Raw genomic sequence first — 23,878 nt, forward strand, 5'->3', positions numbered from 1 at the left:
GTGCCGAGAGCTGCAGCCCTGGGAGGGAGTCTTTCCTGGCTGTTTCACGGATCCACCACAGGATGTTTTTTAAGCAATTTACAATTTTAATATAAACCAGTTGACATTCACTCCCCCAAAGGCTCATTTTCCAGTAAGGAAAAAAAAAAAAAAGTAAAAAATGTCTCCCAGAAGAAGGGCAGGGGCCACATGGGCCTGGGCAGGGTCCTCTGTGGATGACTTGTGGTCAACTGACATGGGGGCCCCAGGGTGAGGTGGACCTTTTCCATCTTCAAGCCCAGAGGAAGGGAAGGTCTTTGGACCACAGGCAGGCCCTTGCCCGGGAAGATGGGACATGGGCAGGAGGATACAGCATCTTGTACAGCAGTAGCCTCTGCTTTCCAGCAGACACTGAGGCTGCCGTAGATGCAAGAGCAGAGGGTGCCAAGTGAGGGGGCCCCTAAGATGGGGAACACATAGGGGAGGGGCTGAGGATCCCTTTACCAAGGGCCTGAGGTCATACATTCAAGAGTGCCCCTGGCAAGGCCGGGGAAGAGCCGAAGCAGCCAGGCTGTGGCTACAACCCAGTGGCTTTTCGTAAAAAGAAGCCCAAGCCAGGAAGACAGTCGTCTCCAGTGCCCACGGCTGAGCCTCCAATGCCATGAGGCACAAAGACAAACCCTGAAACGTTTGTGATACCAACTTCCCGGTAGGTCTGGCTGTCCCCAGGAAGCTGGGCAGTTATGGCCAGTGGCTCAGAAAGGAGAGTTCATGCCCAGCTTGGTCTCAAACTGCAGCTTCTGGCGCTTCTGGTAGCGGACACGGACCCTGATGAAATAGAATGAGATACAGTTGATAACTTGGCCTGGTGGCTCAGGCCTGTAATTCTAGCTACTTGAAGGCTGAGGCAGGAGGATTATAAGATCAGGACCTATCTAGTTCCTTAGTAAAGAGTGCCAGGCCTATAGCCAGGGGTGGAGTGTATTACAGCAGCTGGCTCAATCCAGCACCAGGAAAACAAACAGGCTGGTATAGACCTTCAAATCAGGACTGAGCAGGGTGCCGACATTGAGGTGACAGGTTCAGGGTACAGACAGAGCCCAGTGGAGCTACAAGCTCACCGAATTTCGTGTAACTTTACGATCTCGTTGGTGACTACCACAAGGACCAGGGACAGGCAACCCAGGAGCCATGTGAGCAGGGGCACATCTTCTAGGCCAAAGTGGACACGTGAGTCCCTGTGTGTCCACAGCTGCAGGTCCACCACTGTCTGGACCACCTGACCGAGCAGCCTGTGGGAGGAGACAGCCCCGTGTGAGCCCAGGGTCCTCGCTTTCTTCCCTCTTTCCCAGTCCGACTAGTTGAAGGTCCCCCCCACCCCCGTCTTCCTCCCACCTGTGACCCCAGCACTGTCCTGCAGCCCCCATTAAAACACTACTCACACCACAGGCACGGTCACGGCCCACCAGAGGTTTGTCAAAGGGCTCTTTCTCCACAGAGGCTTGGTGCGATGTACATGAGTGATGGAGATAAAGACTAGAAAGGTGGGCGAATGGGGTGTCAGGGCTTCCCAAAGTCTTGCCTCCCACCCTGAGGCCTCCCCACTCGCAGCAGCTGCCATGAGGCAGAATCCTTACCAGTGTGCAAAACAATCAGGGCAGCTGTAAGCTTCTGAGCGGATAGCAACCCATTGGCGAAATCCTCAAACCAGGCCGGCGCTCTGTCATCATTGCTGCCAAAGGAAGGCAAAGGCTCGGCCTCCTGAGGGCCCACAGGGTGGGGTGGGGTGGGGAGGACTGGACTCCTAAGACCCACCTGCAAAGCATGACTGAGGAGCAGTTGGTGAGGTTGCGGGCCCGGGCGCTGTCACAAAAGCTCTGCAGTGTGAAGCCGAAGCAGACGAGGCAGGAGCTGATGGTGAGGCTGAACTTGAGCAGGAAGCAGAGCAGGAAGTAGTGCTGAGTCTGCGGCATGCGGGAGGACGGGGAGGACGGGGAGATGGTCATTCCTGTGCGGGGCGGCCTCTCTGCAGGTTATGAGGCAGGCCTGGCACCTGCTCAGCTTTTCTAAATGTTTAGCAAGCCCTCGGCAGGTAAGTGCCCACGCCCCGGGGGACAAGGCCCAGGGACCACATGCCCAGCAGGACTCGTCCTCGGTGTTGGCCACTGCCTCTCAGATCGCTGACCTCCGCAGAGCCTTCCAGGTTGGGCTACTCCCAGCCCCAATGCTCAGTCCCTCTGAGAAGCCCCGGTGAGCAGGGCCTGCCTGACTTACCTTCTTAGGAATGGACTGAAGGTTTTTGCCGGTTGCCATAGACATGATGGAGCTGTGTGGTGGTTTTCCCAATAGAGAGATGCTGAAATTAAGTGTGGGTAAAGGGACAGACGTTACTCCCTGGCTCCCAGCTCTCAGAGGAACGCCTGCAGGGACTCTTGGCAGTGAGATAAAGCCCAATACTGAGGAGAGGCAGGCCAAGGGGCCTTGCCCTGAGCCACCCAGCCAGGAACCCCTGGGTCCCCTGGGATGCCCACTGACAACCTAAGCTCACTAGCAGGGCACAGAGGGGCATCCAGGCCTCTCACCTGAGCAGAGGGTAACAAAAGCAGGATAGCCATAAAATGTCTGTGGTACTCAGGAGCGGTGGCAGCTGCACCAGACAAGATAGGAACTGAAGCAGGAAAGAAAACATCACCAGATTTGTAGCCACCAAGGCCACACCCACCTTGCCCTGGCTCAGGAGACTCAACATCTTGACCCAGAGGACCAGGTACAAGAGAACATGTCTACAGGTGGGATCATCTCAAAAGCCGAGGGGTACACAGAGGCTCATGACTATCCTGTACCCCCAGACTCCTCAGACTCCTAACTGTCCCTTCCTTATGAAGAGGGCCAATGCCTATACAGAGCCTGGCTTACCTGAATGACCACGAGAGTCAGCTGGCACTGCAACAGGAAGAGGAAGCACTTTCGGATGCCATAGGTCGCGTGCCGAGCCTGAGGATCAAGGGGACAGGTTAGGATGTGGGCATGCCTGCCCCTCTCAGGCCCTACAACAAACTAGCCTCAGTTAAGAGCCACGTGCCCATGATGCTCTTATGAGGAAGGAGCAGAGACAGACTCAAGTGCCTTGGGGAGATTCACTTGTCCCACACAGGCAGGAAGCATGAGGTCTGGAGGGCCCAGAATTCTCATGTTCTGCCTTCAGGGCGGCCCCAGGACCTCCTGAGCCCCACCTGCTCAATGAGCCGGATGATGCTGATGCTTTCTTCTTGTCGGAAGGTCAGGGAGCAAGGCAGGCTGTTGAGCTGCCCTGATAGCTGGAGGGGAGAAAGGCCATCCGAGGCCTGGGCCATGGTGGTGCTGGTGGCATAGCCAAAGGTCTCCCAGGAGCAGCGGGATGGGTATAAGGGATCCAGGGCAATGCTGCTCAGTGGAGGGAAGATCCACCCATGAGCGATACTCTACAACTTGTCTACCACAAGATGGGAGCGTCCCCTTCCCCTTCCCCGGCAGACCCAGGGACCGGGGTCTGAGTCAAGGCAAGCCTCTAGCTACGTGCAGGCTGTCCACCCAGGGTCGGAGAAGCAGAGCTTGGCCCCCAGTTCCAGTGCCTCTCGCTGACCTGACATCACTCTGGAGGAAGAGGCAGCTGTTGCGCAGGTTGGCCGAGCTACCCAGGCAGCAGGTCACCTCCCCGTACTCCTGCATGATCTTTATCATCTCACACATGGCTGTGGGCAGTAAGAGTCACAAGAGTCAGGCAGGAAGAGCCCTGTGCAGGTGCCAGTAGAAACCCACAGGCCCAAACCATGGGGCAGCACTCATGGGGGGGCTCCCTGAAATGCCCATGGCATCACCCCACTGGATCACCAGCCAGGTCCAGCCCAGCCTCTTCCACTCTACTCTCTGAGGGATATTGTGCCCATCCCTGCAGGGAGGGGGTGGCACGGCACTCACTGTCAGGGGTGCAGTCGGTGAAGAGGGGCACCAGCAACGGTACATTGTCGATGTTCTGTAGGTGGGGCCGCACCTGGTGGATGCCCCGGGGCAGCTTGGCCTGGAAGCAGAGATGTCAGTAGACTCAAGATAGGGGGCCAAAAAAAAAAAAAAAAAATCACCTCTCCTGTCACCACTGCTGCCGCTGCCACCTCCTCTTCCTCCTTCTCTTCCCCTTCCTCCTCCTCTTCTTCCTCCTCCTCCTCCTGAATCAGGTCAACCCACTTCAGGGACACAGGACAGAGCCCATGTCATACCCGGTTGCAGTCTTCCAGGAAGCTGGGGATATCGCTGTCGGTGGGCTGGAAGCTGATGAGGTCTGAGTGACCCTCCTCCTCTAAGAGGAGGAGCCCTTCTGCATCATCTCGAGACACTGTGGGGAGGGAAGCCGATTCTCACCTTGGGCCAACTTTCTGGAAGGCTGAGCCATGCCCTGCAAACTGGTACACAGCCTCTTCCTCCAGCTCTCCACCTTGAACAGTCCACAGTCACTGCCCATAGGGACGTAGGGCTATCTCCTGAGCGAGTGTGCTTACAGGAGGGATCTATGCATGTTTCTGCACAGTGTACTTCCCAACAAGGGACTCTTTCCACTCGCTCCATTCCTGGCACAAGCAAGCCTTTGCCCTCACCCTGATTCAGGTCGTCATGGAGAGAGCCAGCATGGCTGGGGCTGGAGGGAGGGATCTCAGAGCCAGGCATGTCACCGTTGGGTGTGAGGGAGATGTGGCAGTTCCAGCCTGTCTCCAGGCCCATCTTCTCTGCAAACACCTGTGAAAGCGGATGTCAGTGAGTGGAAGGCCTCACAAAGATTGCCCTGCCCCCCCACCCCCACCCCGCAAACAGGGAGGCTTTGCCCCACCTTGCTCCTGAGCTCATCCTCCAAAGAGAAGTAGACAAAGCGGATGCAGGCGTTGACCAGCCCATCGATGAGGCGCACGATGTCCAGCCGGGCCTGGTACTGGGAGGACACCATGCCCATGAAGATCTGACCGCTCAGGGCCTGCATGCAGTCTTCTTTCTCCAGCACCTCCCCGATCCCTTCTTCAGGCAGGCACAAGACACAAAAGCCAGCCGGCATGTGGCAAGACAACCAGGACACAGCCCAGTCAGGACATGGAGGAACCAGCCGATTCCAGGAGGCAGCCCAGGGCCACACACATGGAGGCCGCACCCAAATCAATGAGCATAATAAGGGCCCCAGGGGACCACACACACAGCCACACAGGTGCACACAGAGCCAGGATACATAAAGAGCCAACGTACATAAGAGAGAAGACAGGGAGAAGTACCCATCAGTGAGTGACCAGACTGGGAGCCAGGCTGAGCATGGATTAGCTTCGGCCCAGCCTTGCTCCAGGGCTAGCTGGCTGGTCCCACACTCAGCGCATGGTCTCCTAGGCTTGTAAGACACAGCCAAATGTGTATGCTTGGGGGGGTGTGACTTAGAGTCTATGTCCCTCTGTTCTAACAGATTGGACTTGGGTTTGTATCTAATGTCATTTGATAGCTTTCTAAGAAAACACTTTTATATACATTAATCCTCTTGAACACCTCAAGAAACCCACGAGGAAGGGAGAGAAGGCACCTAGTTTTAGATGAGGAGAGACTGAAGAGTTCCCCGAATCACGAGCTAGTGAATGCCACACTGGCACCCTGGTTCTTTTGACTGCCCATGGCACTGTCCACTGAGTGATGCCGTGGCCCTCTGAAGCCCATAGCTTCTCCTGGGCTTCTCAGCCCCAGGAACCCCGTGCTATTCCCACCGAGACCGACGGAAGTTCACGGTACCATCGGAGCTCCAGCTGCTGCGGCGGTTGTTTGGCTTGATGGGGACGGTGCTGGGCAGCTCGCACATGGTGAATATGCTGTTCTGGCCGGGGACCTGCACCAGCTCGATGCACTTGCCGTTGAGTTGAGAGGACAGCGTGCAGCTCATGGGCTTGTAGGCAAAGGCAGAGCAATAGCCGGATAGGCAGGCTCGCTGGTAGAAGTCCAGCACTTTCTTTCTGTCAGGGAAGGAGGAGAGGAATAGGCCAAGGGGTCTTGAGAGGGCCGAGACCATCAGACAGGCGAGCAAAGCAGCCAGACCCCTCCCTCACCTGTCCGAACCCGACAGAGGGTAGATGTCAGCGCCATCCCAGAAGTCTGTGCAGGCCTCCACGACCACGTCGGCACTGCCATGGGACAGCATCTGCTCTGTGCCTGTGGTGGGGAATGGACCCAGTGAGGCTACACACCATCATCTCCTGTCTTCCTCTGACCTAGCACGTTACAGTCTGTCCATACAGAGGATACAAAGGTATTCCTGATAGAGGGAGGGACCTCCCGGTCAGTGAGCCACCATGGAATACTGACTGACTAGGAATGTAGGCAGTACAAGCCTTATCCTTTGGAGAATCCCATTCTCTGTGCCTCTGGTCTCCAAGCCCAGTCCCTACCACGTCAGGACTTGGAGAGCAGCCTAGCATTCACCGGACTTAGCCTCCCTCCCCTGAGTACACGGCTAGGGCACAGTGTCCTGCACACGAAGCCTTGGAAGGTTTGTCTAGATGCCAGCTGAGCTGAAATGAGGCTTACTGGTGGCAGTGTCTTTGATGAAGAGGCTGATCATGTGGCTGAGCGGGGGGCGCCGCTTGGTGACACAGGAGGGCCTCCCCAGTGATGTCTCCTTCACGGTCTCTGCGCTGGGGAGGCGGTAGAGCGCCAGGTGGTTCTCCTGCTTGAAGAGCTCCTTGGCCCCTGGAGTGAAGCCTATGAACAAGGACAGCACTCAGGCTCCCGGGCCACCTCACGCCGTGGGACAGGTGGAAGGACAGAATCTAGCTCACTTGGCCAGCCCCTCACATCTTTATATCGCAGCAGCAATGACGCACCTTGCCAGACTAGAAAGCTAAGAGTGGCCAGTGCTCATAACAAATGAATGCCAAGCCAGGGACAGTCAGTGCCAGGGCTGTTCTGAAAGGCCAGCTGTCCCTCAGGTAGCCCCGCCCCAACACGACAGTGTGGTACCTATGAGCCGGGCTAGCTCGCAGAGGCCCCAGGGCACATGCACGGGCAGCACAGCGCTGTGGGTCTCCTGCAGGGCGATGTTGCACAGGTGGTCGGAAAAGCGGCACAGGCGCTCAGTGACACTGGCGTTACACAGGTTCAGCAGCACATTGAGGCCCAGCGGCTTGAGGGAGGTCAGGTGTGACTGCCAGTTGGAATCATCGAACTGTATGCACGAGGGGTTCTGTTGGTCTTGGGACAGGCTCAGCATCTCCAAGTGGTAGTCACACACGAAGTCCTCGGCCTCGTAGGGATCACCCTCTGTCCCAGGCTGAGCCTAGAGGAAATGTGAGGGTAAGGGAAGCCCCAGGCTGGGAGGAAGTAGGAGAAGGCTCTGATACCCAAACAGGCTCAGAACTAGCCTCACAAGACAGCCTGCCATCCTCAGAAGGGGGCTGGCGTCCACTCTCTCCTGTGACTGCTGAGAGCCTCGTCGTGGCCTCCGGCTTCTATTTAGGATCTGTACCAATTATCGCCGGCCTTTTTGTTAAGATCAATAATAGGACCTATATCCAACAAGCCTGGCAGTGCCCATACAGGGAGGGGACAAGGGGTCTGTGTTGACCAGGGATGACAACACCTGACAGGGACTTATAACTATATGTGTTTAGAAGATCCTAACTAGGAGGCTGCTAACCCAGGGAAGAACTGGAAGGGGACAAAGTCCCATCCCAGAGAAGCCTCGGGTCAAACCTCAGGCTCATCCTGCAGATCAGGTCTGAAGCTACAGGAAGGAGGGCTGCCCAGGACTCTTGCAAAGGCTCAAACTGAGCTGTTTTACTCTGGCAGGGAGGCACAAAGGCACATGACAAACACGGTGGCTTCTCCACCCTGCCTCCCTCCTCTCACCTTGCTGGGCTCTTCCTCTCCGCCTTCAGTGTCCCTGCTGAAGCTCACATTGGAGCCAGACAGGTGTTTGCTGCGGCCATGTCCTTTATGATGAGGGTAGGGCTCAGAGGGCTTGGGGCCGTCGGCAGGCCAGTCACTGCGCTCCTGCTCGTTGGAAAGGTGCAGGGTATTGTTCAGGGAGCCAGCAAGGAGGGCATCGTGTTCATGGGGCTGAGGAGAACAGGAACATAGGTCTAGGGCCAGAGTCCCATGGCTCCCTAGGACCAGGGAGGCACGCGGGGCAGTTCCGGGCTTCTTACTGTCTTATCTTAGCCTTCGTGTTTTGTTTTTTTTTGAGATGGGGTTTTCTCTGTGAACCCCTAGTTGTCCTGGAACTCACTCTGTAGACCATACTGACCTTGAACTTAGAAATCCTCCTGCCTCTGCCTCCCGAGAGAGTGCTGGGATTAAAGCCCTGTGCCACACCTGGTCATTTATCCTTCATCTTAAGCAGGCAGAAGAAGCTGCCAGGAATCCCGAGCCCCCTCTTCCCTCCTGAACCTCTCTCCCAAGGCCTAGCTCTGAGGCTAAGCCGCCCAACCTAACCCCATGAGAGCTAGTCATACCTCCTCCTCCACCTCGGGATGGCAGAAGGAACGGGTGGACAGGTCGTCTGTGAGGTCCTCGTGGCTGCTGTGAGGGGGCTCCACCTTCCCACTGAAGAAGAGCACGGTCTCTGGGCTGGGGTTTGGCCATGATAGGATTCCCTGTTTGTCTACACAGCACAGTACCTGTAGGGAGAGAAGCAGGATTAGAAAAAGGCTCAGTATTTGCCTAAGTGCCCCAGTGGCCACACACGTAAGAGATCCAGACCCAGCCAAAAGGCCTAGTGTAACAGGGCAGCCTCCTGGCAGAGCCTCCTCACCGTAACGGAGCCCAAGCTGTGCAGCAGACTGGCACTGTGGCTCAGAGTTGGCGATGTGCCCTGGATCACCCTCAGAAAGTGACCCCAAATGCAGCGCAGCATCTCCTGGTGGGAAACAAGACAATCTGTGTGGCTGTCTGGGGCTCAGTCTTATTTCCCGAAAGTCCAGAGGGATGCTGGGAAGTGGGGTGCTAGGACAAGATATTAATACAGGTTCAGGTCTAGGTCATGCCCAACATGGATAAGTGAGTGGAGGATCAAGGCCGCAAGCAGAACCACAGAGATCCAAGGAGGAGAACACAGTACTTCCCGCCTGCGGGGCCCTAGAGGAAAATCTCTTCCTCAGCAGTTTACCTGAGAGGAGACGGCTTCAGTGTAGCTGCTGAGAGTGTCCTCTGAGAACTTGGCCAGCTGCAGAGAGGGTGAGCAGCAGTCACAAAGACATCCTTCCTGATCCTCAAGCAATCCCAACTCCCCAGGGGTGGGACCCACACCTAGGCCTGGCCTGGACTCGTACAGAGCTTTCCAGAACCTCAGCATGCTAGAAACAAGGTGGAACTAGACCCATGCTCCACTTCCTGGCACAGCCAGCTAACTGTTTCTGTCCCTGCCACTGTCCTCTAGATGCTCCGGGACAGCCTACCAGGGAGCTGGGGGAAGCCTTGCTCATCTGGGCCAGGACACGAGCTTCTCCACAGGCGGTCGCCAGCACCCAGAGGACCGGGAAGAGCAGGGGGAGGATGGGCAACATGCCGTTTACCTGGGAGAAAGCAGAGAGCGGACCACACTCAGGGATCCTAAGGAGCTGACTCCTCAGAGTGAGGAAGGAGGGGAGGGACGCCCTGCTGCACACCCATCCCAGGAGAAAGAAACAGCCATTCAGCTAGTCGGAGAGGCGAAAGGAAGGGAGGCGTTTATAACCCGGGGAGGAACAGGGCAGAATGGCAGAGCAGGGAGGAGACCACTATCCTTGCCTGGAGCTGGAGAAGGGTGTACTGCCAGGACGTGACCCCAGGTGCCTTGAACATGAAGCGCAGGGCATTGGTGATGAGAAAGCCAGCCTGTTGGGGACAGGATGGGCACAGGCTCAATGCCTTCCCCAGGGAGGCCCTGAGCTGTATGTAGGCCCTTCCGTTGCCATTCACCCTGCTGGCTCGCACACGGCTACACGAACTCTCGCCTGGGCTGGGCCCCGCAGCTCACCCATGTCTGTCCTCTCCCCTGCCCTGCAGCCCCACGCACCAGGACCACCGGCACGGCATAGTGAAGCATCACCGACTGTACTGTGAACCTTTCATTGTCCAGAGCGGTGACAGGGCGGGACAGGGCTGTGTCCAGGCACCATCTGCAAAAGAGGCAACCCTCAGGCTCTCTTCAGGAGCATGCCCGGAATCCAAGGGTTCTGGGCCTCCCTCCTGGACAAGCTTCACCAGATACTTCCAGGTCCTGTCATTCCCTAGTCAGCCTTGGCCCCAGCCTGGACCACACAGTGCCCTGAAAGAGGGGATCTGACCGCCTCCACAGACATTCCTTCAATCTAAAAATGCTGACGAGAGGCCGAGGAGGTACCTGTTATCAGCAGGGCCAGGAATGGACAGGCTCCTTCCTTGTCACTGGAAGCACTAGAGGAGAAGACAGCAGGCCAAGGAGAGTGACAGAGCTACCTGATGTTGTCAATCACAGGCGTCTCCAGGACTCGGAAGAGCCGGTGTTGCTGGGGGTTCTGTGGCCCTCTCTTTACTTCTCCCCGGGGCGATGGTGGTGGAGAGAAGGGGGGAAACAGGTCTCCCGGTTCCAAGACAATGTGCTCATCATCCTGTCAGCAGTGAGGGGGGGAGGGGTCCATCAGATGCAGTGGAGTGGATCTGGGGAGTGGGTGGGAGTGGGAAGGGGTGGAGGTGGGGGAGGGGGAGGGGGAGCTGTTTTGTTCTGGGTTTCTTGAGACAGTCTCACTGTGTGGCTCATACTACGCAGGAACTCTCAATCCTGCCTCCACAGTGTTAGAATTACAAGTGTATACCACCATACTTGGCAAGGCCACACTTTCTGGACAGTGTCAGCTAAGTAGAAATGGCTCCCAAGGTCAGCTAACTAGCAATGAACCTGATGGGGTGAGCCCTATGGGACTTGGGTTTCTAGGGCTTAAGAATCCAGGAAAAGCTGGGTGGTGGTGGTGCACGCCTTTAACCCCAGCACTTGGGAGGCAAAGGCAGGTGGATTTCTGAGGTCGAGGCCAGCCTGGTCTACAGAGTGAGTTCCAGGACAGCCAGGGCTACACAGAGAAACCCTGTCTCAAAAAAACCAAAAAAAAAAAAAAAAAAAAGAATCCAGGAAAATACAGAGCAGCAGGAGGAGGAGGTTCCAGTCCTGCCCAAGTGCCTGTGTGAACCCCCATGCTGGCCAGGAAGCCTCAAAATCTAGCCTAAGGACTCCTAATTTTAGATGTTCCCCCAGCTGTTCCCACTACCTTGATGCCCCTCAGGGAGGCAAAGGACTCCTGGCCAGGTCTCAGGGCTATGATGTCTCCTTCTACCAACAGGCTAACTGGCAGGTTCACCAGGTGTCCATCTCTGTAAGCCCAGTGCAGGGACCAGGAAGGTGCAAAGGGCATATGGAGGTCTGGATACATGGAGTTCGGCCACTTGATCTCTTTTCCATCCCTGAGAGCATCTAGTGAAAACAGAGACATCAGCCCCGGGGGGCCTGTACAACCTTTTCTATGCATGCAAATGAACCCCATATTTCAACAATGCCTTCCCTGAGAATCCTTCCCTAGTGCCAACTAAGTCAAGAATTATTCCAGCACTGTGGGGAGGGAGTAAGAAGGGATAAACCTGACTGCAGGCAACAAGAGAAGGCTGCCAGGCTAGGACAGAGTGCAGGGCAGGCATGAAGGGACAGCATGGGGTCAGGCGTGGAGGGACAGTGTGGAGACGGCACAGAGGGACGGTGTGGGGTCAGGCATGGAGGGACAGCATGGGGTCAGGCATGGAGGGAAGGCATGGGAACAGGCACAGAGGGACACCATGGGGACAGGCACGGAGGGACAGTATGGGGACAGGCATGGAGGGGTGGCATGGAGCTGAATGTCCACCTGGAATGTTCTGGAGAAGCAGGAGATAGCCAGAGGAGGCTCCTTTCACCCTAAACCTGACTGGCTGGGTCTAGACTGCTCATTTGTTACCTGTATAGTCACTGGGCCTTCGGGTAAAAACACTAGCCTGGGGACTGTGCTCCTGAGCAACAGTCGGAGCTCACAGGGAACAGGGCCCATTTTTCTTGGATACGTCCTACTTCCGGTGCCAACAACATGGCTATATACGACTAATTCATCACTTCAGAACACTAAGTAAACAAATAAATTCTTGCTAAGCACTTATCCACTGTCCATGCATTTCAGAGAGCAACCCACAGAGAGCAAGCAAGCGCTGCAGCTTCCCTGGCATTCTCACATAGCCCCCTGGGGAGTAGACACTGCAGTCTTTTCCACACAAAGCCTTGAGCTACAGCCAGATTCAGTACCTGATGGCTGGGCAGAGTGGCCAGTACCCCTCTCCTTAGGAGCACTCCTCTCCTAGAGTACTGCCTGCTCATCTGGGACCCCAGCTCTCTGCTCAACCCTGTTCCCAATCGGCATCTTAGCTTCTCACTCCTCCGGGCCAGGACCAGTGGACAAGACAGATGTGTGTGTGGGGGGGGAACACTCTCAACTTCCCTCTCACCAGCCACTGCCTGGTGACCGTGGCTATCCTATAGTCCTCCCATCCTGCTCACCCGGGTGGGACCATCCTCTAACTCCTGAAGGTGCTCTGACACATCACAGACTGACCTGGCCCTCAGCCTCACCTTGGATTTGGTCAATGATCCCCCGGAGCCTGCGCTCCACCTCCCGGCGCTTCAGCCGATCTTGCCGCCCGATGAGGACGAGGTTGAGGAGCAGCAACAGGAACAGAGCAGAGGCGTTTACCAGCTCCACGCCGTGGCTGGTGTGGAGGGACACAGAGAGCGCCAAGTGTTTCCAGGGAGAAGGCTTCCCAGCCAGCCCCACATCCCAAGATGCCCCACTCCTCTAGCCAATCTTCAGGTCACTACAGCCCCTCAGAGCCCTGGGATATCCCAGGGGTTAGAATAGAGCTTACAGCCATCATGGCCCCTGCTCACCTCCCAGCTGGCTGGCCCCCACAGCAACACAACAGCAGCAGCACCGCCAGCAGCATCAGGGAGGCCCCGGGCCAGTGGAAACAGGAGCAGCGGTTACTAAGGTGCAGGAAGCTGCTTCTCCAGGCCTCCTAGAGTAGGACAGGCAGGCAGTGGGTATCCCAGCCAGCTCCCATCTACCTCTTACGCCCGAGGCCTGCCCATTTCTTATGGCCACCTCCTGCGAGTGGAGTGGGACATCTCGCCAAGCAAACTGGAACTTCTGACTGCATGGAATCTCAGTTGAGACCCCCTATTCAGGGGACAGGCACAGGTCCCCAGAAAGGGCTCCCAGCTTCTCTGCCTACCCAGATGAGCTCTGGCCACCCCTGAGGAGGAAGCTTCACCTTCCATGTAAGACTTTTCTTCCGTTCTTTGAGGTGTTTCTCCAATACAGCCTCCAGCTGCTCCTTCAGGACACTGAGGGCCTTCCGGGTAGACAGGCCCAGGGCCAAGGGGGGCTCTCCCTGCAGGGAATGGGAAAGTCAGCATCTCCCCGGGGCCCTGTCCAGACCTACTCTTTGACCTCAGGCTCTTCCTCCCTCTCCAGACCCCTACACTACTTAAAGCCAGGTTAGAATAAAAGGAAAAAAAAAAAAAAGGTACTTTCAAGTTAAGTTTCAAACCCTGGGACAAAAGGCTGAAGAGCCTATTTACCATATCAAAGCAAACCTGACACCAGATCCTCCCAGCATCCCTCAGCCCATACCTGTTCCAGGATCCTCCTGGCTTTTGGTTACCTGTCCCTGTCCCTTTTATACCTTTGCCTTCCAGGCTGCTACACCTGGTTCTCCTCGCTCCCTTCCCCTCCCCCTCGCCTCACGTGACTCCCAGTCAAGTCCGTCCACTCTGGACTCTACCACATATCCCTGCCTCTGGCTATGCTCTCTCCTTTATCTATAATAAACTTTCTCCTCCTCCACCACACCGAGGGGCAACCACTTCCTTCCTTTTATCTCCTTTTTTTCACTCACTGTCAGTTCAGTCTGCTCATTCAGTTCTCCACCCACTGAGCTGCCCCAGCAGACTCTTCTTGCTCCCACCCCCAAGCCCCCATTTTACTTCAGATTTCAGAGACCAAAAGATATCTATTTCTTTTTTGCTGTTAGTGTTTTGTTTGTTTTGTTTGAGGCAGGTCTCTCTGCGTATTCCTGGCTGTCCTGGAACTCAGTGTGTAGATTAGACTGGCCTTGGGCTCACAGAGCCTCCTAAATGCCAGGATTCCAGGTGCGCATCACATACCCTGTGATGTCTACTTCTCTAAGAGAACTAATTCAGAGATGTTAGCTGTTTGGAAGGCATTTAAGAAGAACTTAGAGCTGGTGAAATGGCTCTGCCAGTAAAGGCCAGGGCTGCTAAGCATAGTGACCTGAGTCCAAAAGATCTACATGGTACAAGGAGACAACCAAGTTGTCCAAGATCTACACACACACACACACACACACACACACACACACACACACAAACGTATTAATTTTTAAAAATTAAGGAAAAAAGTAGAAAACCCTATCACCTTTACCTTCTAACACAAAACAGGATTTTGTAACACTAAAAGATTATGCAGGACGTAACCTCGGGACAAAGGCAGCTAGCTGTTCCTAGGGAAAGGGCACGCGGACTCCAGCACACTCTCCGGTCCCCACAGCTCCCTGTGTGTGGACTAGTCACGGTAAGCTGCTGGATGTTTCCAGGGAGGTCCCTGTCAGTCGTGGAGTCACCTACCACCTATGTGCTCTCAGGGTCTACACTTCACTCCCAGCCAGTCGCTGTTCCAGATAAAAACCAGTCTACTGACCTGCTTCACAGGAAACAGGAAATATCCCAAACTCCAAACCCACCCCAACCTTCCCTGCAGAGTCAGCTCTCCTCCCACACTGCTACTCCCCAGTCCCCTGTGCAACATCCCAGGCTACAGCCTTCCCCTGCCCCCCACACCCCTCTCCCTCCCACCTCTCCCACCTCGTCCTTAACCTTCTGCAACCCCACTGCCTTACCCCTACAAAGACCCAGCCCTCAGCTCTGACTCCTGGCACAGTTCCATTTTTATTACATTTGATCGACTGTGACAAAGGACAGCTTTCAGGAGTCAGGTCTTTCCTTCCGGCAGATGGACCCCAGGGACCTAGCTTGGGTCACCAGCCTTGACAGCAGGCTCCTGTATCCCCTGAGTTACCTCTCCAGCCTCCTCTCCTTTACTGTTAAAGCCCACTCCACACCCTTGTGCCGGCTCTGGAGGCCTTAGGGTCTGTGGCCGCCCAGCATGTCCCTTCGGTAGCTCTTGCTCCTGTAGCCCATGAGCTTTGTAAGGACACCCTTGCCACCAGACAACTCTTTTTCTTCAAGACAGCTCAAACATCAGCTCCTGTGGGAGGAACAATTCCTTAAAGGCCAGGGCTTCACTTCAGATTTGTACTCTGATAGCACTGGCATAACCTGGTTCTCAGCTGCTATGTCTGGCTCTGCCTCTGTACCTTCCATTCCTTGAAACTAGGTGCTGATTCCTCCGTCTCCACAGCCCTCCTCACTGAGCCACAGCAGAGGATACCACACTCACCCCTGTTGAATGGATGTGAGAATGGATGACCACACACATCATTTCATCAACCCCAGTGACACTTTAGTCGGGGGTGTCAACACAAAGCTGGCATCAATACCTACAGCTGTCAAAGACCTGCCTGTCCAGGCGCCACCCTGACCCCATTGCATCAAAACTTCAGGGATGAAGCCAATGGGGGGTGGGGGTGGGTAGGGAGGATCTACAGCCGAAAATGTTAAGGCAATAAAGATAAATGGGCCCAAGAGGCAGAGTTCCTGAAGGGGAACAGGGCTTTCCCAGAGGCCACCTGAAGAGCTCTCATCAGGGAAAGTCCAAGCAAAACCAGTGGACTGTTAGACTGAGACTCCTCACGGCTGTCTACTGAGGAATCCCGACGAGGGTCATGGGGACACACTGGCCTTGCTACCCGGACTCCTTGTCCTACTTCTCCATGCCAATGCCCCCAGGTCTGCCCTCGGCAGGGACCTGCTCCAGCTTTGCCTACAGTCACTCTGCAGTTCTCTTTCTGGCCTAGTTCCAAAGGTATCCCCTGGCTTTCTCCTTGGTCACTTGGCTTTGGCCCTGGGGGAGATACATATATGCATGACTTTAAGAAGCTGCCAGGCGACGACAGGCCTGGTGGCACACGCCTTTAATCCCAGCACTCTGAGGCAGAGGCAGGTGGATCTCTAAGTTCGAGGCCAGCCTGGCCTACAGAGTGAGTTCCAGGACAGCCAGGGCTACACAGAGAAACCCTTTCCGAAAAAACAAACAAACAAACAAACAAAAAGAAGTTGCCAGGCCTGAGGGGCAGGGACCCAGTGCCACATCCCTTGAATTGCACATGAATAGAATCCCCGGTGTCATCTGTCAGTGGTACCTCAGCTTTCCTGAATGTGTACAAAGAACAGGCCGGGCCTGTTCCTCCCTGTTCCTCCCTGTCATTGGAGGGAGGGGGATCTGGGGCAGAGGAAGCCCGTGCTCCTAGCACCTTCCCTTCCCTCCCCACTCTCTTGGACTCAGTCTCCCCAGCTTCCCCTCTAGAGCCTGATCCCAGAGTTCCTGGGATGCACAGCATTCAGAGACCGAACCTCTGAAAGTCTGAAATGTAAAACAGTGGAGGGAGGGAGGACCACAGGAAGAGATAAGGGCTGCACGTGCAAGAAACCGGGGCAGGGAAGGAAACAGGACGAGGCAAACTGCATAGGGCCATAAGGATACTTGGGAAGCTGCCGGACCTCATGCCCAGGAGGGGGCAGCTCCCAGTAAGACTGAGAAACACCTCCCAGGTGAAGCCAGAGAACCAGGGAGGCATCCTTCCTCTAGCCAGGCCTGCAGCCCACTCACTGGCTCCCTGGGCTACACAGTGGCTACCCTGATATCGCTGCCTCCTCTGCAGCCTCACGTGCAGGACTGTATGCCCTATCATTACTTGATTTCCATGTCCCAGGTAAGGGAGGCATGGTGAGAGGGTAACAGATGCCCCCTGGACAGGACACCTCCAGAACTGTCTGCACACTTCTGCCCCCACATGTTGTGTCTGGCCGTGAGCACCAACTCCAGACAGGGGATTAAAGACAGTGCACCACGGAGGAAAATAAGCTATTCTGTAATTACATGCTGCCCAAAGGAAGTGCCTGCCCACACAGGCTGGCCCTGTGGTGAGGACACAGGCCTCCTGAGCCAGTCTCCTCTCCAGACTTCAACTATGTCAACTGCTAAGCCTATTCTGCTCACACACACACACACACACCCTCCCCCGCAGTGGCAGACGGGCCAGAGTAAAGGGCCAAATCTCTATTTCCCTCATTGTGACTTAGCTTTATCCCACGTGGCCTAAGATCCAGAGCTAAGGAGCTCAGTGGAAACCATCCTTTCTGAAGGAGCTACCGAACAGGTTGGAGAGGGACAGGCAGGCAGAGCCACCTTCTCAGCAGGGTGAGACAGGTACCCCACGTTCCTAGGCGCCTTGAAGAGACTGCAGGAAGTTCCTATTATCCAACAATAAAGAACCTAAGCCAACACAGAGTATGCACTGCCTGTTCCTCTTTACCTACTAAGGCCGAGAAGAGTGAGGAACATTTTGATGTGCCTTAATTATGTTCCCATGGCTAACCAGATCTCCCCTGCTTCTCGGATGCTAAAAACCCACCCCTTTCCCTGCTGCTGACACCTCTAGACATGTTCTTGGGGCCAGGAGTGAGACTTCCAGCCCAGAGGGACCAGGACAAAAGGACAGTGAAGTCTGTCAGGCAGACCAGCCCTTCCCACTACTGTCGGAGCTCTCATTCAGCCAGAGCAAAGGGAACCCACTTGAGCCAGAAAGGCAGGGTTGGGTTGGGTTGGGTTGGGTTGGGTTGGGTTGGGTTGGTTCAGTTTTTGAGACAGGGCCTCACTGTAGCCCAGGCTGTCCTGGAACTCACATGTTGACCTCAAGTCAGAGATCTGCCTGCCTCTGCCTCCCATGCACTGAGATTTGCCCACCATATTGGGCAAAAACAAAGTCTTTGCTCAGGGAGGCTGGCGCCATCACAAGCAGGACTGCTTCTCTGCTTTGCTGCTAAAGAGGAGAACTAGTGAGACTTAGCGCTCGCGGGGACCACGAGGAAAAGACGACTGACTAGTCACCATCAGCAACCTAGTGCTGAGCAGGACCCCACTGCCACGGTGGGTCAAGTTGTCTTATGAGCCTTCCAATAGCTGGGTGCCCCCACCTCACCAAGAAGCCCCCAGCACCTTGCCTGTGTCCCTGCAGGGCACACATGAGGTTCTCTCCACACAGCAACTGCTCTTCCTACTCTACCTGTTTCAGAAACAACAAAATCATAGCCTTACATTCAGGAAAGTAGGTTACAAATTTAGACCTTGGCTGGTAACCTTGACAACAGATGACCAGCAGTTATAGCCAGGGAGACCCCCTTCCCCAGGCCACCCGCTCACAGCTGCTTTAATCAGTACAGGTGGAGAGGAGCCACCATTGAGCTCAGCACAACCCCGAGTCCCTGAAGTACCGTCAGCCACTACCCATCCCTCTGAGTCTAGCTGGGCACATCTGGACTCATCTGCAGCCTGGTACTCTTTCTCACACGGACCTCACCCACCTTCAGCCGCTACTGAAACCCAGAAGAAACCATCCCAACCATGAGCCCTGACTCTGTTACCTGAGTAATACAGCAGAGAAAAAGTCCCCTCACTATAGAGAAGTGATGACATCCAGGCCCGGAGGTTTTTTTTTTAACATACATACATACATATATACATATATACATACTATATATACACACACACATATATATACACATATATATATACATACTATATATACACACACATATATATATATATACATATATATATACGTATATATATGTATATATATATGAATGAGAGAGAGAGAGAGAGAGAGTGCGCCTTGGGTCCTACCATCCTTTGGTGGGTCTTAGCATCCTTTTCTCCTCTGGGAAACTCAATCCCCAAAGCTGCTCTGGGTACCTTAAAAGCCTGGCTGGCCATTCCAAGACATGCTAGCTTTTTTGGCATTCAGTCCCAATCTCCTTCCAGAGACCTAGCTATCTCAGGCTCAGTCTGGCTGCCTCCTGTTCTGCAGCATCTTGAGGACTCCATTGGCAACCACAAACCAAACCGAAGACTCCTTCACAGGCAGGGAAGAAGGCGTTGTTAGAACTCTGAGAGTCAAGCTGTGATACTCACCGCGCTGCTGTGCTTGCCCTGGTGGGGTATCCATAGCTCTGCCTGCTTGAAGAGCATGGGCAGAGCCTGAGGGACCAGCAGTCGGGTGTAGTAACTCCCAGCACCACCCGCAAGGATAGAGGAAGCAGCGGAAGAGAATGAGAGAGCGAGAAGAGGGAGACTGTGTGAGAGAGGGGAGAGGGCTGGAAGGTGTGTGAGCGAGAGGCAGGTGCTGCAGAGAATTGGGCGCAGCAGAGCGGAGCTTCAATCTGCTGATTAATTCAGCCTCTTTCCAGTCACGCTGCAGATTCAGGGAGGGAGGAGGAGGCAGCAGCAGGCAGCAACAGCAGCCCTGAGAGGGAGGGAGAGAGGGAGGGAGGGAGGGCGGGAGGGGGGAGTGAGGGAAGAGAGAGGAAGGAGGAGGGTAAAGAAAGGAGGTCGAGAGGCAAAAGTTGGTCCACAATTTACCAGATGCCCGAGAGATGTCCCTTCAGAGGAGGCCAATGCAGGGCAAGCACAGGTGCAGAGAGAGGGCTGCCAGATGGAGGGAGGGAGGGAGGGAGGGAGGGGCATTTGGAGAGATGAAAGAAACCATCAAGGGGTTGGGACCCACTGAGGGCACATGCTAGCATCCAGGTACCCCGAGGGACACAAACACAGGCTCTATTCCCAGACTACTTGTCCACTGCGCCCCAGGTCACTGGGGCCACACTGTGGCTGAGCGCATCATCCACCAGAGTGCCTGCCAACCCAGCCGGTGGCAGCAGCAGCATTCCACAGAGGTGCAAGCTGCACACAGAGATGCTGCGAGCTGCAGGAATGGGGCATAGGGCTGGTGCCTGATTAACAGCAGCACAAGGGGGCCAGCAGGGATTCCAGCAGGGATTTCTAGGAGGCTCTGAGACTGCTGGAAGGGAGAGACCAGTAGCCTTGGGAGAGGGTAAGGCCAGCTAAAAGGAGTTTCTCAGGATTTCAACACCTTCCTTCCAGGTGACATGGAGAGCCCCCAAGCTGCTGACCCACTAAGGGCAACCCTGCATTTGGGCACGGCAGGGATCTGGGCGTGCCTGGATCTTTCCTTTGGTTTGTTTGTTTGTTTGTTTGTTTGTGACAGGGTCTTTCTATATAGCTCTGGCTGTCTTGAAAAAAACAAAAACAAAAAACTATATATGGAGAACAAGTTGTCCTCAAACGCAAGTGACCTGTCTATCCCCTGTATAAGGTTAAAGGAGTGTGTCACCAAGACCAGACACAGGCAAAAGCAGGGCCTAGGTGACTAGGGCTCTAAAAACATAGCTGTGGGCCCCTAATCTGATATAAAAGAAGCCAGCACAGGCACTTGGGTGAAGGAAGAGGTAAGGCACTGGGAGGGGGCTGGACATTCCTTTGCTAATGGGCAAGCCATCTTCAGTATGGCAATATAACAGCCCAGGGAGTGAGCCCAACCTAATGGGTCCCTTGGCTAGAGAGCAGGCTGGAGGCTGAGCGTGTTTCTCCAGGGCCCTCTGTCTCCTAGACTACACCCTCTCCAGCTGCTAGAAGGGAAAGAGAGCCTCCCAGCCTCTCCCCTTCCTGGCCTGTGTACCTCCCTGCGGGGCCCCTGCCAAACAGTTGAATGGGGACAGAGAGGAGGGGCTGGGCAGTCCAGAGGTTAAGGGCAGGAAGTCTTTGTTGGGAGCAGGAAAGAGGGATGGGCGGAGTCGGCTTTGGTGCCAGTCTCTGTGAGGACTATCAGCTGTAGTCACTGAGAAAGACTTCTGTCCCTGGGCTCCCTCCGGGAAGTTACTGCTAGGGTGGAAAGCATTCGGGCAAAGCTCTCCCAGCTCCGAGGCACACCTCAGAGGGCACCAACACAGTCCACCCACTCTCTCCACTCACTTTCCACGCCGCCTGCTCCGATGATAGGAAAATGGCCCTGTTATCTCAGAGCAGGGGCCCAGGCTGTCACTGCAACAGTTCACCGACCATGCACTTCCTACAGGCTGGAGACTGCTGGGTCTGAGAGGGGATGGGAGTCAAAATCACCCAGCAACAGTGACCCAGACAGACCACCTGAGCAGTGAGTGTCACCCCCGACATACATACACACACACACACACACACACACACACACACACATACACACCTCCTAATCCTTTTTTTAAGCTAAGAAGCTTTCTGAGAGCCCTGGGCTACAGGTCTATCTTTCAAGCCCACTGTATTATTGAAGAGATTCTTGCTGGGCTGGCAAGATTGCTCAGTGGGTAAAGCACTCACCACTCAACTCTGATGCCCCAAGTTTGATTCCCAGGACCCAAGCAAAGAAGAGAATCAACTCCACCAAGTTGTCCCCTCTGACCTCTACCTGCATGCTGGAACACACGTGCCCCTCCACACACCATTACATACACACTCATAATAAATTAAAAAAGAGAAAAGAGCTGGGCGTGGTGGCACACGCCTTTAATTCCAGCACTTGGGAGGCAGAGGCAGGTGGATTTCTGAGTTCGAGGCCAGCCTGGTCTACAGAGTGAGTTCCAGGACAGCCAGGGCTACGCAGAGAAACCCTGTCTCAAAAAAACAAAAAAACAAAAGAAAGAAAAGAAAAGAAAAAAAGAAAAAAAGAAAAAAGAAAATGTCCTTGTGCAGGTCGAAGCCCCGGTGGGCTCTACTATAAACTGACTACCCTTCTGACCCTCAACTATACAGCAGCCCTCTACAAGCTGGGAGCCCTCATCCTAGCCTCTAAGGGCGCTGTCGCTCTCAGGCCAATGTCCCACAAACACGGCTGCTGCTGCTGGTATGTGGCTTTCCAGTCCAGGACTCACGTCCTCATAAATTTCCCAGGGCAATGACCCAGTGAGCAGGTGTTAGTAAGAGATGCAGAAACCAGGCAAGAGACACACGGACTTCTTCCTAAGGGGGTCGGAGGGCAGTCTTAGCCATAGGAGAGGAATATTCTAAATCTGCTTCCATCCTAAAGCCGTGCACCTGAGGGCAGGGCCAGACTTCAACAGCCTGCACTCTTCAAGCCTGACTGATTTAAAGGGGTAGAGAGATGACCTCACAAAGCTGTCAAAGGCAGCCTTGAACTCACTCTGCAGTCCAGGCAGGCCCTGAATTTGCAATTCTTCGGCCTCTGGAGTAAGTAGAGTTACAGACCTGTACCACTAGGCCCAGCTCATTCCTGTTGATTAACACACGGCTGTTTTTGGAATCTGATGAGGCGCTTGTCCCTAACCACAGACACGGGTGCCCAACAGTCTTCAACATGGCCAGGCAGGTTGGGGCACAGCCCGAGCACAGCGCAAACAAACCAAATTACACAGCTCTGGGCAAGACTGGCTTGCGATCAAACCCAATCAGAAAGCCTGCTGTGGTGCAGCTGTGTTAGCTGGGCCACCTTTAAACCCTGTGCATCCCAGCCAGGCAACACTAACCTCTAAGCAGGCGTCATAGTGTATGGCCGACAAGCTTCAGAGCTCCCTGCCCCACGCTCACTGTATAACCCTGAGCCGAAGGTCTCCCAGCAGACCCAGGGGAGGAGAACCCCACAGAGATCCCCGCGCCCCCCCACCAGCCACACAGCAACAGAATGGAGCCCACCAGGTGCTTCTCCCTCAGGTCCATGGGCCCAGGGTACTGCAGACATGCCCAGACGAATGTGGCCACACCTGGAAGGAAGCTTCCTCCCCAACATGGACAAACCCCAGTGAGTGTGTCACCGTCACAGCATCTGGGGAAAAACGTGGAAAGAAATCCCGTAAGTAAGGTCACAGAACTTGGAGACCGTTGTTGTGCAATGTGACAATCTCAACTAAGCCACAGCCCACTAGCACCCTGCTGGCCTGGCCCTCCAGCATCTATGCCTCTTGTGTGCCTTGTGCCTCGGGAGTCAGCCCTGGGTGGGAGGGCAGCCCTTGTCTTTCAACCTTCCTTTTCAGGATTCTGTTTTCTGTTCCCTGTGTACTCTGAATCACTGACACCCCGCAGACAGGTAGAGCATTCTTTAGAGTATCAGTGCATCTTAAAATTGGGGTTAGAAACTATGCCGGGGCCAAACAAACATAGAAGTGGATGCTCACTGTCAGCTATTGGATGGATCACAGGGCTCCCAATGGAGAAGCTAGAGAAAGTACCCAAGGAGCTAAAGGGATCTGCAACCCTATAGTTGGAACAACATGATGAACTAACCAGTACCCCGGAGCTCTTGTTTCTAGCTGCATATGTATCGAAAGATGGCCTAGTCGGCCATCACTGGAAAGAGAGGCCCATTGGACTTGCAAACTTTATATGCCCCAATACAGGGGAATGCCAGGGCCAAAAGAATGGGAATGGGTGGGTAGGGAAGGGGGGGGTATGGGGGACTTTAGGGATAGCATTGGAAATGTAATTGAGGAAAATACGTAATAAAAAACAACAACAACAACAATAATAAGTACATGGGAGTACTATATATGCTAATTAACTTAATTTTGCCATATCACAATGTATACACACTTTCAAACATATTATACATAATAAATACATAGAATTTTCTTTTGAAAATTTTAATAATAAAGCAAGAATGGCAGCATTAGTAATATACTTGTGAAATGAAAGCAAAATGTTTGTAATGTGAAAATTTGATTCATCAAAATGTAAAGCTATGTAATGAGGATATATATTTCATGAACTTTTAATACTATAACTAAGAG

At 54.4% G+C, this 23,878-nt stretch overlaps 1 protein-coding gene across 9 annotated transcripts in view; it reads right to left on the reverse strand.

Annotated features, from left to right (window-relative positions):
- Nucleotides 1-65: 65 nt before the first annotated feature.
- Tmem94 (transmembrane protein 94) overlaps nucleotides 66-23,878 on the reverse strand; it is a 35,848-nt gene continuing 12,035 nt past the window's right edge. For 4 of the 9 annotated variants that reach the window (XM_021176941.3, XM_021176943.3, XM_021176942.3 and 1 more), the window contains exons 2-32: nucleotides 22,788-22,917; nucleotides 13,324-13,443; nucleotides 12,941-13,068; nucleotides 12,626-12,762; nucleotides 11,247-11,449; nucleotides 10,444-10,595; nucleotides 10,022-10,124; nucleotides 9,754-9,840; nucleotides 9,423-9,539; nucleotides 9,134-9,190; nucleotides 8,780-8,884; nucleotides 8,481-8,645; nucleotides 7,876-8,085; nucleotides 6,988-7,303; nucleotides 6,556-6,729; nucleotides 6,078-6,180; nucleotides 5,767-5,984; nucleotides 4,838-5,019; nucleotides 4,608-4,746; nucleotides 4,233-4,348; nucleotides 3,937-4,036; nucleotides 3,602-3,710; nucleotides 3,213-3,402; nucleotides 2,896-2,973; nucleotides 2,562-2,647; nucleotides 2,254-2,335; nucleotides 1,795-1,943; nucleotides 1,617-1,711; nucleotides 1,422-1,515; nucleotides 1,101-1,271; nucleotides 66-807 (exon numbers count right to left, since the gene is read on the reverse strand). In XM_021176941.3, the coding sequence (XP_021032600.1) occupies nucleotides 735-807; nucleotides 1,101-1,271; nucleotides 1,422-1,515; nucleotides 1,617-1,711; nucleotides 1,795-1,943; nucleotides 2,254-2,335; nucleotides 2,562-2,647; nucleotides 2,896-2,973; nucleotides 3,213-3,402; nucleotides 3,602-3,710; nucleotides 3,937-4,036; nucleotides 4,233-4,348; nucleotides 4,608-4,746; nucleotides 4,838-5,019; nucleotides 5,767-5,984; nucleotides 6,078-6,180; nucleotides 6,556-6,729; nucleotides 6,988-7,303; nucleotides 7,876-8,085; nucleotides 8,481-8,645; nucleotides 8,780-8,884; nucleotides 9,134-9,190; nucleotides 9,423-9,539; nucleotides 9,754-9,840; nucleotides 10,022-10,124; nucleotides 10,444-10,595; nucleotides 11,247-11,449; nucleotides 12,626-12,762; nucleotides 12,941-13,068; nucleotides 13,324-13,443; nucleotides 22,788-22,811 (4,083 nt within the window). In that variant the 5' untranslated portion in view covers nucleotides 22,812-22,917 and the 3' untranslated portion in view covers nucleotides 66-734. Of the gene's footprint in view, nucleotides 808-1,100; nucleotides 1,272-1,421; nucleotides 1,516-1,616; nucleotides 1,712-1,794; nucleotides 1,944-2,253; nucleotides 2,336-2,561; nucleotides 2,648-2,895; nucleotides 2,974-3,212; nucleotides 3,403-3,601; nucleotides 3,711-3,936; nucleotides 4,037-4,232; nucleotides 4,349-4,607; nucleotides 4,747-4,837; nucleotides 5,020-5,766; nucleotides 5,985-6,077; nucleotides 6,181-6,555; nucleotides 6,730-6,987; nucleotides 7,304-7,875; nucleotides 8,086-8,480; nucleotides 8,646-8,779; nucleotides 8,885-9,133; nucleotides 9,191-9,422; nucleotides 9,540-9,753; nucleotides 9,841-10,021; nucleotides 10,125-10,443; nucleotides 10,596-11,246; nucleotides 11,450-12,625; nucleotides 12,763-12,940; nucleotides 13,069-13,323; nucleotides 13,444-19,223; nucleotides 19,517-22,787; nucleotides 22,918-23,878 lie in introns of those variants that run through there. The other 5 variants (XM_085829425.1, XM_029483289.2, XM_029483286.2 and 2 more) reach the window with 5 other exon arrangements.

This window comes from Mus caroli, unplaced genomic scaffold (genome assembly GCF_978045245.1).
Source record: "Mus caroli unplaced genomic scaffold, Mus_caroli_1 scaffold_13, whole genome shotgun sequence".
Lineage (NCBI taxonomy): Eukaryota > Metazoa > Chordata > Mammalia > Rodentia > Muridae > Mus > Mus caroli.